The 12445-nt window shown below is 42.7% G+C and overlaps 1 protein-coding gene and 1 non-coding gene across 4 annotated transcripts in view; one reads left to right on the top strand and one right to left on the bottom strand.

Moving 5' to 3' along the window:
- The window catches only part of MAN2A1 (mannosidase alpha class 2A member 1), a 188144-nt gene that overhangs the window by 21376 nt on the left and 154323 nt on the right, over nucleotides 1-12445 (bottom strand). For all 3 annotated transcript variants that reach the window (XM_081505363.1, XM_081505362.1, XM_081505364.1), the window contains exons 17-19: nucleotides 9359-9492; nucleotides 6430-6571; nucleotides 3514-3647 (exon numbers count right to left, since the gene is read on the bottom strand). In XM_081505363.1, the coding sequence (XP_081361489.1) occupies nucleotides 3514-3647; nucleotides 6430-6571; nucleotides 9359-9492 (410 nt within the window). The remainder of the gene's footprint in view (nucleotides 1-3513; nucleotides 3648-6429; nucleotides 6572-9358; nucleotides 9493-12445) is intronic.
- Nucleotides 4227-4298, top strand: TRNAW-CCA (transfer RNA tryptophan (anticodon CCA)). Its single transcript has one exon. It is a non-coding gene; the product is annotated as a tRNA-Trp (tRNA).

Genomic DNA, 12445 nt, shown 5'->3' with positions numbered 1-12445 from the left:
TTTTGTTCTTCTGCTGAGCGTTGAGCATCATTACCATGAAAGACAGTCAACCTCCCACAGTCCCAGTCCTCTGCTCAGCATCTACCCCTCTCCCCGTGAGTGTTTCTCATTGCAGCCTTGTTCTCACCGCCTCTGCAAGGGACGCAAGGACAGGATGCTTCCACTTAGTCACCAGGATTATCACCACGAGGCTCCAGCAGGCTCAGAGCTTCCCACTAAAACGCCTTCCTTTCCAGGGAATGTCTCCCCATCTCAATTTCTACCATTGACAGCTTAGTCATCAGTCTGGTTGAAAATGAAAACACTTTCTAGAAAATTTAAGTTACATGATATGTAACATTTCTTAATCAAATGTCATTTTAATCAATTTCACTAGAAATTAAAATGTATCTTCTCTTCTCTGGTTCATTTTTTATTTAAAAGAAACTATTGACTTAAGCCCAAGAATCTATAGTTGAGCAAAAGAAGAATTTAACCAAGACAGGATGATAAAAACTTTGAATCAAACTGAAATCAATCACTATGCAAAGAGTTCTGAATGAGAATAAACAAATTATTTAACTTCTAAGTGAAAGCTTTATAGATCTGACATAAAAAATTCTTATTGCTATAGTTAACAGAAGTTTTGTAAATTAGTATCTGTGGAGAGAAAAATCATCAAAGCCAGAAACATTTCAGGAGAAGCAAAAGACAGTAGCCGCCAGCACCCAGACAATGATTTTTATATGCTGTTTTAGTCCTAAAACTAAGCTATCTTGTCAGTAATTGATTTAAACCATGAATCCCAAGAACTTGTATAAATCTTGACATCTAAAATGGATATTAAAGCCTTTTTTCTAAAAGATGCTAAATACGGAGAGAATTCTTTGCCTTAATTAGCTGCTGCCATTTCATTAAATCAACCAGTATTTTATTTGTAAAACGCCAACTGCAGGCAAGGAGGCCCTGTGGGGGCACCTGCAAGTGAAGCAGACAAGCCCCTGGTATCCGGGAGGGGGACCAGAACACGCACACGGTGGCAAGGCAGTGAGCGGTGACCGCGGCAGCACGGCGGGGCGGCGTGCTCTCCCCGCTCAGGCACCGGACACAACACACACCGGCTGCCTGCTCTGCTAGCGACAACCCTAGAAGCAGACAGCGACGTAACTCTCACGCCCAGTGAGTTTATGGTCCACAGGAGGAGAAGGACAACGATCACACAATCACACACGCACATGAAGGAAACATGCATGATTCTGAGGGAGGTTTGAATCTGGTCAAGCCGAAGAAGTTGCTGAAGTAGACTCAGATCTGAACTATTAATATTACGAAGACTCGCTGGGCAGAGAGACTGAATGCTGTGTGCAAAGGTGCTGTGAGGGCTGGGTGCACGAGAAGCGCTTAGGGTGGACAGGAAACCGGCTGACCCAGGGCAGAAACAGGGACACCATGAACCAACAGATGAGAAGGCGGGACAGGGGCTCCGTGGGCCACGGTGGGAGCAATGAGAAGGCAGGGGCAGGAAGCGGGGTACAGTGAGGACAGACTCGGTTTTGAAAAACTATTGCTCACTGCATTCAGAACAGATAGGGCAGAAAGAAGACGGCAGACTGGATGTGTATAGCCTACCTCCAGAAAACATATGCTGCTGCTGCTGCTGCTAAGTCGCTTCAGTCGTGTCTGACTCTGTGCGACCCCATAGACGACAGCCCACTGGGCTCCCCCGTCCCTGGGATTCTCCAGGCAAGAACACTGGAGTGGGTTGCCATTGCCTTCTCCAATGCATGAAAGTGAAAAGTGAAAGTGAAGTCGCTCAGTCGTGTCCGACTCTTCGCGACCCCATGGACTGCAGCCCACCAGGCTCCTCCGTCCATGGGATTCTCCAGGCAAGAGGACTGGAGGGGGTGCCACTGCCTTCTCTGAGAAACCACATGATGCTAGTTAAAATTAGAGCTGTCGAAGTAACCAAGTTTACAGATTTGAAATATTTAGGCAGCGATACGGCCAAGCACTGGTGAAGACTGCTGTGAGAGGAAAGCAGGTGGGGGAGAATGTCCCCAGAGACGACCCGCAGGGGTCTGGGCTGCATGGAAAGCAGCGCTGATTACGAAGAGAGGGGACGCTCGGAAGGGGGCGATCAGGACTGTGGTTCTGAGTCTGTCAGGCTTGAGATGCCCTTGGAAATGCAGAAAGAAAGGCCAGGAAGCAACCAGATGGATGGGTCTCCAGGCGAGAATGCAACTGAAGCTGAGGGTTTGTATCTGTCAGTTCCAGCTGATGCCGAGGAGTAACACAGAAAGTGAGGGAAGGAAAAGGCCTGGGGCTGAGCCTTGAGGGCTCTAACATGTAAAGACTGAATAAGGAGCTGTCGGAGAGACAGAAAAGAACCGTCCCGGAGGCAGGGGGGAAACCAAGTACGAAGGGCACAGGGGAGCCCTGGCCCGCAGCGTCAGGGCGGGACGGAGGTCGGTGTCAGACGCTGCTGCAGGAGGAAGACGATGACCCCGACGCCCACTGCAGTGAGTGACCCCGGAGGCCACGGCCCGCCCGAGACACACCAGCACGAGAGGGGCTGAGGGCACCGACGCACCCCAGCAGCTGTGCCTCAGCGTGGGGGGAGGCCGTGTGCAGAGAGGCGGCCGCGAGGCTGAGTGTCGGCCGTTTTGTCGGTTTGTTTTGAACGGAAGAACGTGCATGGTGTTTACAAGCCAATGGAAAGGCGGTGAGGGGCAGGGATGAGGATGCGGGGAGGGTGACTAAGGAAGGGGCCTGGGGAGGGCGACTGGGTCGGATGGAGCATGAGACGGCGGAGGGAGCGGCCTAGGAGGAGAGGAAGCCCGCACGAGGGAGAGGGAGGCGGGGGCTGTTCCCTCTACAAGACGGGGCCTCCGCTGCACAGAGCAGGAGAGATCTGAGACGGCCGGTGCAGAGCCAAGGAGCGGAGCAGGAGGAACAGGGCCAGTCGAGGGCCCCTGAAGTGGGGGGCCTGCAGTCTGTGGGGTTCTGCGGGGAACTTTTTTGCCTTCTGAAGAAGTATGTTGTCAGGTTAGTTCATGTCCAGCCGAGTTTTTGCCAGACTCTTTGCACAGAATGCTGGACTTTTGCTTTCAGAAATGAAAACTGAACAAGAAAGCAGGCAAGTAAATCCACTTTTAATAGATGAGTCTAAGACTAGCACAAGGGCCCTAAAGTCTCAAACGCATTCACTGATAAATGTAATCTCCTAAGTGTGTGACTACGCTCTAGTCTTTAAACTGAACTCTCGTCTCTGTCAAAGCAATTTCATGAAATTTCATCCAAACTGATTGCCTAACATTATTTTATATCTACATAATAAGCAAAATAAAAAATAAAATGCCTAAATATAAATCTTACATGATACACATAACTGAAGTTCTCTTTCTTGTGAATGTAGGCTAAGTCTATTATAAAGACATCTCAGTATTGGAAAATGCAAAAAACAGAAAAGTATAAAGTCACATTTTTGGATGGCAAAGAACAATCAACAGTGGAACATGAGAGCTTTTTTCCTACCATATTCGTGACGCTTCTTTTTTCTAGCAGTATTCGAAATAAATTAGCTGTAATCTTGTTATCATGGACACCTTGCTCAAGGCCACGATTATCGTCTTGCATGAGTCTCCGATCCATGATAACTTCAATCTGACCTACCAAACAAGGAAACAAACAGGCCAGGGTTATTCATTGAGAATCTCACAAATATAAAGCAGAGTCTAGATTTACGTTTCCCCTCCAGTCAGGGAGGCAGACGTATAAAAGCCAGAGTACCATGGGGTTCCTTTCGATAACAGCTCAGAGCATTTAGTATAAATTCACAAAACAGGACTATATTTCTCCTTTTCTTCATCAGCATTTTGTAAAATCTAATCAGAAATTTAAATGGGACAGAAGAGAGCAAAATGAATGTAAAACTTAAAAATATTGATTGCAAGAGTAAAGTCCTCCAAAATTTTTAGCAACAGCATTTGGAATTTAAAAATGTTTATGAGGGTCATTAAGAAATATATATATCACACATGGAGTAATAAGAAAAATACAGAAGGACAGATCTAAAATGGACCTGAAGTAACATTTTAGGTTACTTGATGTGTGGAGATTCTCTGAAGCCCTAGAATTTGGGGACACCCACTGTGTAAACCCTTTCCTCTCTGATACTGTATTAGTGATTTTCCAACTGTCTTTTCTCCTTTAGCTCAAAAAGTTGTTATATTTGGTTACTCCTGAGGTCCCTGGTGGCTCAGAGGTGAAAGCGTCTGCCTCCAATGCGGGAGACCCAGGTTCAATCCCTGGGTCGGGAAGACCTCCTGGAGAAGGAAATGGCAACCTACTCCAGTATTCTTGCCTGGAGAATGCCATGGACGGAGGAGCCTGGTGGACTCTAGCCCATGGGGTCGCACAGAGTCGGACACAGCTGAGCGACTTCGCTCACTCTAGTTGCTCTGCAGTGATTCACCAACCCCTCTAGTGTAAGGTGTAGCCCTGATAGTTAGGTTACGAAATTACAAACTACAAGAAAATCACCCGAGACATATTTATAAGTCTACGATTATACCAAAAAGCCCCATTAAAGTTATACTACTTAAATACATTAGAGAAGGAAATGACAACCCACTCCAGTATTCTTGCCTGGAAAACTCAATGGGCAGAGGAGCCTGGTGGGCTACAGTCCATGGGATCACAAAGAACTGGACACGACTGTGTGACTAACACACACGCACACGTAAACATATATATTCACCTATCCATCCATTAATATTTGCTACCGTATTGACCAATCACTTGGAGTAAAAGAAACATTTATAAAATGTTTCAGTAACTATTAATGTCACCCAGTCAAACCAACTCTGGTTTCTTTCCTTCCAGGTTAGGTAACCAGTACATAAGACTGTCACTGAGGGTGGGACTTTCTGTGGTTACTTCTCCGCACTCTGTAAGGCAGTTGTCTAGAGCGTGCTCCTCAGGCACCAGGGGTAACTGCCCCCATGCGTGTCTAGAGCTCTAGCACCCACACCCAGAGTGCTCTACCAGCCTCTCGGTCATTTCTGACTCTTCTCCCTGACTTCAAATACTAGCCCCACACTGTGTGACACAGTAATAATCTCCTCGCCTATACTCACATTGCTTTTATATCTGTAGTTATGCAAACTCTAGGGTATCTGGGGATCTATAGCAGGGTCTTTACCAGAGAAGTGAGATAACACTGTTAGATTTATGACTGCTTGAATCCTAAGGTCTACTCCCCTATTTAGAGCCTAAAGTGGAGAATTTAAGTCAGGGTGTAAAAATGGGTAGCTCAGGAGTCGTATCTGACACTAACAGGTTTTACATTCTGATTATTAAAAAATTTTGTCAACATTTACAGAATGGGCAACTTCTTGTAAAATTCCAGATGGGCTTTTTGTGAAAAACTGAAGAATGTGCCAATGCTGGGCCAGTTCCCCACGGCGGCAACGTCTGTACGCTGGGGGCCGCGCTCTGCCATTCACTCAAATCTCAGCAGTTCACTCAAATCGGGGATCTACTGGATCCCCAAGGTGAGGCCATTTTTATTTTTATAACTGCACTTATGTCTTCATGACATGATCTCATGATCTTGTCTAATGAAGGCCACAAAGAAAAATGATAAATAGTAAAGTTTTCTGCGTATGAGAGTACAGAACCTATGTATATGCTTAATGTAAGAGGTGGGTTTATATGCACATGCCCAACATAAAATGAATATGCCAGGCACACTCATTTACTACCTGCCCAGCTCTATAACACACTTGTCTCGGCAACTCTTAGTATGTAAGCAAAGAGGAGCAACTGACATGTAAATAATTAAAAACAAGTATTATGGAGGACAAGCCTCCCAACAGAAAGTTTCACAAAAAACAGTCAGCGTCTACGATCTCTTTTCTCCTTCCCTCCATTTCAGTCTGTTTTGGAATCTGGAAAGCTGTGTCTGTCGCCTCTTTATTGCCATATCTGTATCATCTCTACTCCCTTCCTTCTTTCAGGTGGTAGCATCCTAGGAGGACGTGATTCAGAAAAGGACCTAAGTTTGAACTGTAACTTTCCCCTTTTGCAACCTTGGTTAATTTATTAATATCTAAACTTCAAATTATCTAAATTTAGTTTAGTCGGAGTCTGAGTTTCCATATCCATTCAGTCACAACAATGACAGAATTTTGCAAACAGTGGGCTATCGGGAAAAGTAAATTATCTTTAAAAATCATCCGTTTTGTGAACTCTGGGGTCTGTTTTCACCTGAAGATTGAGAAAATTTATTATTTGATGTCAGTCTCACAAAGCTCAAAATTAACTAACAGTCTGGTTCTCAAAAGAAAAAGGCTTGTGACTGGGAAGACAAGCGACACGTGCCGAACAGAGAGATCATACACCGGAAGTGAGGCCAGTCAGAGCCAAAGAGAACCTAAGAACACACACCACTTCTCAAACTCGAAACGCCTAACGACTGCGCAGACAGCAGGGTCAGGCGGCGCTCGGCGTCCTGGATGTACGCCATCGTAGTCATGGGGTAGACGTTTGCTTGAAGAGGCAATTTGCTCATTGTCATTCTAGGTTGAATCTGCAAGGTCAAACCATTATCGTTAAGAAAAAAAGAAAATCCAGTGATATTTACACATGTACTTAAAAACATTACTATTGACTACAGATGGCTTTTTTCCCAAACAGAAAAAGGTACAGCACCTTTCTTGTCCAACAGAACAGCTAACTTAGAAATTAAAACATTTTTCAAGATGAAGAATAATCATGAGCATCTTAGAAAAATTTTAAGTGAGAAAGGTAGAACTTATCTAGGTTTTTAATAGGCAGTACCATTTAAATTCAGAATAAAAATCCTTAACGAAAGTCTTCTAGCTCTCCGTATTTGCATAAAACAAATTATAAAGGTATTAAGTATTCATTTCTCATCTAAATCTAACACACTGCTTTTGTAATGAATGCAAAGCATAATAGCTCCCTATCCCCTTTCAAGAAATAGCTCTCATAATTCTTGAATCAGTTTTAATAAATACCACACATCTCACCACCATATCCTCTAACATACCATGTTGTAATAATCAAATGCATTTTTATATTTAAAAACTATTCAATGCTTACTCTTCTTGTTTAGTTTCAATGTAGACAGTTCCAAATTCCATTTTTTCTTGGTTTAGTATCTGAATGCATGAACTACAACTCTAACTTTAGTTTTTGAGAGAGACTGATAATGCACTAAGCTGGTTGGGTCAAGGAGACTCACTCAGACCTCAGGAAGAGATGTCAAACAGAGACTCTGTTATCAGAAATCTTACTCACACCACATAAAAATGTCATGTCTTCTTTTAAACTCATGAAACTTTAACATGGAACTCAGAATAGGAGAAGTACAATGTAAGCATAATAGTTAACATGTACTGAGTATCCATTAACACCGGGCACAGTACTGGGCATTTCACAAATAAGATCTTTAATCTTCACAACAACCCTGCAGCAGGTCATTCACTTTACTGGTTCTCAACAGTGTCCCCCAAATTCATGTTCACTCAGAACCTGTGAATGTGATTTTATTCTGAAATGTGGCCTCTGCAGATTATACAAGTTATACTGGACTGGGGTGGGTGATAATCTAATGAATGGTATCCTTCCAAGAAATGGGGGCTTTGGACATACAGACACGCAGAGACACAAGGAGATCACAGGACAGCAGAGGCAGAAACCGCGGTGACGGGTTTACAGCGCAAGGAGGGCCAAGGAGGGCCCGCGACCACCAGCAGCCAGAAGAGGCAAGGCCGCCCTTTCCTAGAGCTGGCGGAGGGACGGGGCCCTGGCTACACCTTCATTTTGGCTCCTAGAGTCCAAAACTGTGATGGAATAAATTTTTGTTGTTTTAGGTCGCCCAGTTTGTGGCAGTTTACATCACAGCCCTAGGAAATTAACAACCTGGTAGGGGGGAAAAAAAACCCTATAAAATGCTTTTTAAAAAGGAAGGAAGGAAAGCTAGTTAGCAAGAAATCGCCAATCCCGATCTTTCTACTCCAATTAAGTTTATACTTAAAAAAAAAAGGCATCTAAAACGGTCACAACTGTGTAGCTGTTACCCTCCCCATCTGTGGGTCTAGATTTCTAGTTTGGCCCAAGTAATGTTCTTTTCAAAGCATAAGAAATGGCCTCTTCTAAAAAAGAACAAACATTTGGCTTACAGTCTTAAAAATAATATTTTCCTATTTATTAATGTGCTCTATCTTTGTAAAGAGAATTCACATTTTCATTTTTACTAAGTTTTCTCATTCATGTATACACCCACATATACAAATTATTGCTTCTGTAAGACTTTAAGAAAAGCCTTTCTTTTGTACACAAGGAAAATGAATCCCCATAATGCCAGGGCTTCATCTCAAGCCAAACAGCTGTAGGAGAATTAACATGTTAATTTAAAATGTATGCTGCAATTTTTACCCTCCTTTGGAAAGGCTTAAATTTAACTTTTGCAGGAAATTGTAGAAGAGAAAATGATCATGATCCTTTCCACTCATCCCAGTTGAAAATCAGAGTAAAGCATTTCCAAAATTATTTCTATTCGTAGTCAGAAATTTCTAAAATGCTAATGTCTCAGAGACATACTCATGTTTTTAATAGTATTATTTCAAATACATGTTGTTACACACATATACTCCGAATATAGATTTAGGTAGTAGCAATCAAAACAGCCCTAGTAAATTAGAGAAATGAAAATCTGAAAAAAATGTTATGAATCAATTTTCCCATTACTATTTCAAACTAGTTCACGAAAACTTTGATTAAATACAGCTATTCATATTTCTAAACAGATAGATGTTTTTATTTGTATGTCTGTGTCTATGCACACATATAGGTATGTGTATAAATGTACACACACACATACATCAGTAGAAAAGGATTTCCTGGAATTGAAAAGAGCCCACTGTTAAATCATACATTTAAAAACATATGTGGAACAAATTAAATGCGCATCGACCAACTCTGTATGAGGAAATAAAAGGTATACTCTATCAATCCTTAATTAATATTAATATTTCCTTCTACTAGATAAATTCATATATATTTTAGCATCAAGGTATTTAACATGCATAATGGTCACCAAATCTTCCTTTGAAAAAACAAATCCTTACAAATAGATGTTTTACAAAATAGTCTTGCAAATATTTGTTCTATCCTTGAAAACCTGGTTAGATACAGAACCTAAAAGTGTCTGTTAAAATTCAGTTTTATTTTAGAAATAATTTGCAACCTTAAGTATATTTTTTCAAAGGATCCAAAATTAACTTGCTTATTATGATATATAAAAGGTACATACTATAACCATCATTTAAACATTTTAATGGAAAATTACCTGGTATCCATTTAGATCAGTATAAAATCTGTTTTGGCTGTTGATGCTAGAAGAAATTCTCATTGCAATCTCATGGTTATGTTCTTTTCGGATGTCTACAATATTGGAAATTTCCACAGACTGTCCTTCTATTCCTAAATTCAAAAGAATATTTACATTAAGATGTTGGGAAAGAATGAGGGCAGGAAGGGAAAGGGGTGCCAGAGGATGAGACGGTTGGATAACATCACTAACTCAATGAACATGAGTTTGTGCAAACTCCAAGAGAGAGTGAAGGACAGGGAATTCTGGCGCGTTGCAGTCCATGGGGTCGCAAAGAGTCGGACATGGCTTAGCGACTAAACAATACATTAATAAAACACAATTGCCCCGCTTTTCTTAAATATACTATACAGAACCCCTTCCAACGTTACATGCATTCCCTGTTTCCGACTTCCTATCTTTACCGTCCCGCATACGCTGAACGGTGTCACAATCCATCTTTGTTTAAAGTCGGACCATAGGAAACATTTATTCAGATCACATATAACTCAGTAGAAGGACTAAGAGGCTGGAACGAGATGAATGCACATGAAATAAAACACGCAGATGAGTCTGCAGGAAGTCACCGAGGGGAAAGATGACACTGAAGGGCGAGAGGTCAGCCCACCACAGGCTGGTCCAGCGCTCGGCTGGGCTGCCGCCCCCAGCAGGGCCCTGCAGGGTTACTGCTTCACCAGGCTCCTTCACACGCGGGAAATTAGAAGCAGTGGAGTTTGCACTGTTGGTTCAAGGGACAGTATATTACTGTCCACGATCTCTCCAGGAAAAGAGACAGGAGAGCCAGCGAGATGATTAATTTAACCGATATTACCGTATTAGTATTTGTGGAGTATAATCTGGAGCGCTCCCCAGAACTTCAGTCAATTTTAACCGAGTCTGGTATCTCTTAGGATCCCTTGTTATGAGCGATTCATTTTGCCCTTTGCTATATAAAGCAGACAGAGGAGAGCTTCAAGAAGTCCCAGATGTACTGGACATTTTAATTTTGGATAAGCCTACAGTATTTACTAATTTCTATCTGTCAAGCTACCCTAAGTATATCTTCAGGTCCGTGGTGAACCCTTAGGTCTGTCTCCGAGCTGGGGAGGAGTTATAAATCATGGAACACTTAATACATTGAAGTGGGTAGAAAAGATATCGCAGGATATTCTGAGAAAGAGAGTGATTAGGAAAGTGGTCAAAGAAGGAAGATTGGCCACATACAGCTGAAGCTTTCTGAGGCTCCTACAACCCTGGACACTTTCCCACAGCTGCTACTCATGACTCATCTCTCTCCTTCCTCACACACAACCTGTCAGCCTGCTGATGACCAGCACCTCTTTAGACACACAGGGCTGTGTACAGAAACACAGGGAGGGGAGAGAAAAAGTGAGGAAGACTCTTTTCCAGGTGCTAAGAAGAGTCCCCGGAGGTTACAGAAGGTGACAGCAAGCAGAAAGGAAGCTTGAATATGCAGGATTTGTGGCAAAATCATAAATGCAGCTGGCCTAAGCATTATAGGTTTATGTGAAAAATACACTGGAAATTGTATACCATAAATAATAACATGGTAACAATACCTAACGGGAGGGCTGCAGCTTCCATTAATATAACATTCAGAATGCTCACAGAAATTCTCTTCTGGTAGATCTTGCTCTTCTGATTGAACAACCTCACCAGAGCCAACTTCACTTTCTTACTATGACGAGTACGATCTTCATGGGTGGAGGAAGGAAATGCCATTTCCCCCCTGCTTTATAGGCTTCCCAAGCGGCGCTGGTGGTCAAGAACCCACCTGCCAAGGCAGGAGACATAAGGGATATGGGTTCGATCCCTAGGTCGGGAAGATCCCCTGGAGGAGGAAATGGCAACCCACTCCAGAATTCTTGCCTGGAGAATCCCATGGCCAGAGGAGCCTGGCGGGCTACAGCCCTTGGGATTGCAGAAAGATAGACGTGACTAAAGGGACTTAGCACACACACACACAGCCACAGTCTGAACCACTAACCTCTACTAGTTAAATACATACAGATACCTACAAACACTTTCTTCTGAGGATTACCAGATAAACGTGCCAACACAGTTGATGGAAACTTCACCACTACCAGGAAGTTTGGGGTGGGGGGCAAGCAAACACATACACTGGTAATAGAACAATAGTAACTTCTTTGAACTAGGAAATGCATTACTTTTAAAGTAAACTTTCCCTCCAGTATATACCTAATAAGTCAGACACCTCTCTCGTGACAGTCAAACAGTTACAGGAATGAGAGGCAGCAGCTTGGGAGAAAGAGCAAAAGACAGCCTCACTCACAGTCCAGCAAGAATTCAATATCTGATTTAGTGGCACTCAATGTGTGCTAAGGACACGCCATCAGAGCAGATGGCAAACAGCAACTGGCCCACCCACCTGGGAAAATGGAAAGTGATGATGGGAGCCCTAAGAGAGGCGTCTAAGCCGCCAAACCAAAGTTTAACAGAAATCTGACACAGACAGCATATCATGCAGAATAAATCCTAAAAGAAACCTGTCCAAGATTTAAAGCAAGGTCTTCAGTGACTGTCCTTAAAGTGCTGGCTTTGGGGCAAAAACGGATCTTTGCGATCAATCTGCTGTCCTCAGCCCTTCTCTCACATCTGTGTCTGAGCAGAGAGGACAGAGCCCTCCCATCAGAGCAGAAGGTGCACAGGAAGAGCTGTCCTCAAAACCCAGGGCTTCTCAGTTTGAACAGCTCCCCTTCAACCTGGGGAGTATTTTGTTTCATATTTAAATGATCAAAAATTGAAAAATAATGTTCCTGGTGTGTTTACCTTGTGACACTGTTTTTGTAAACATATCCAACTTAACTGGGAATTGACACATGGTTATTATTAATAATTAACATATACTGCTTAGGTAGGCACATACCTTTCAATAACAGTTCTCACAACGATGATAAATTTAGGAGGTCAGCATGGAGATGATGTTTCTTTAAAGCAAATATTATCATTACTATATTTAAAAAAAATGTACTCCTATCTGAATGTACCAAGAAAAGAAATGGCAGTAATTCCCACAACCAGATG

The sequence above is a fragment of the Giraffa tippelskirchi genome, chromosome 6 (assembly GCF_054371585.1).
Source record: "Giraffa tippelskirchi isolate mGirTip1 chromosome 6, T2T-mGirTip1v1.2.pri, whole genome shotgun sequence".
Lineage (NCBI taxonomy): Eukaryota > Metazoa > Chordata > Mammalia > Artiodactyla > Giraffidae > Giraffa > Giraffa tippelskirchi.
This window is presented reverse-complemented; position numbering and strand designations above follow the sequence as displayed.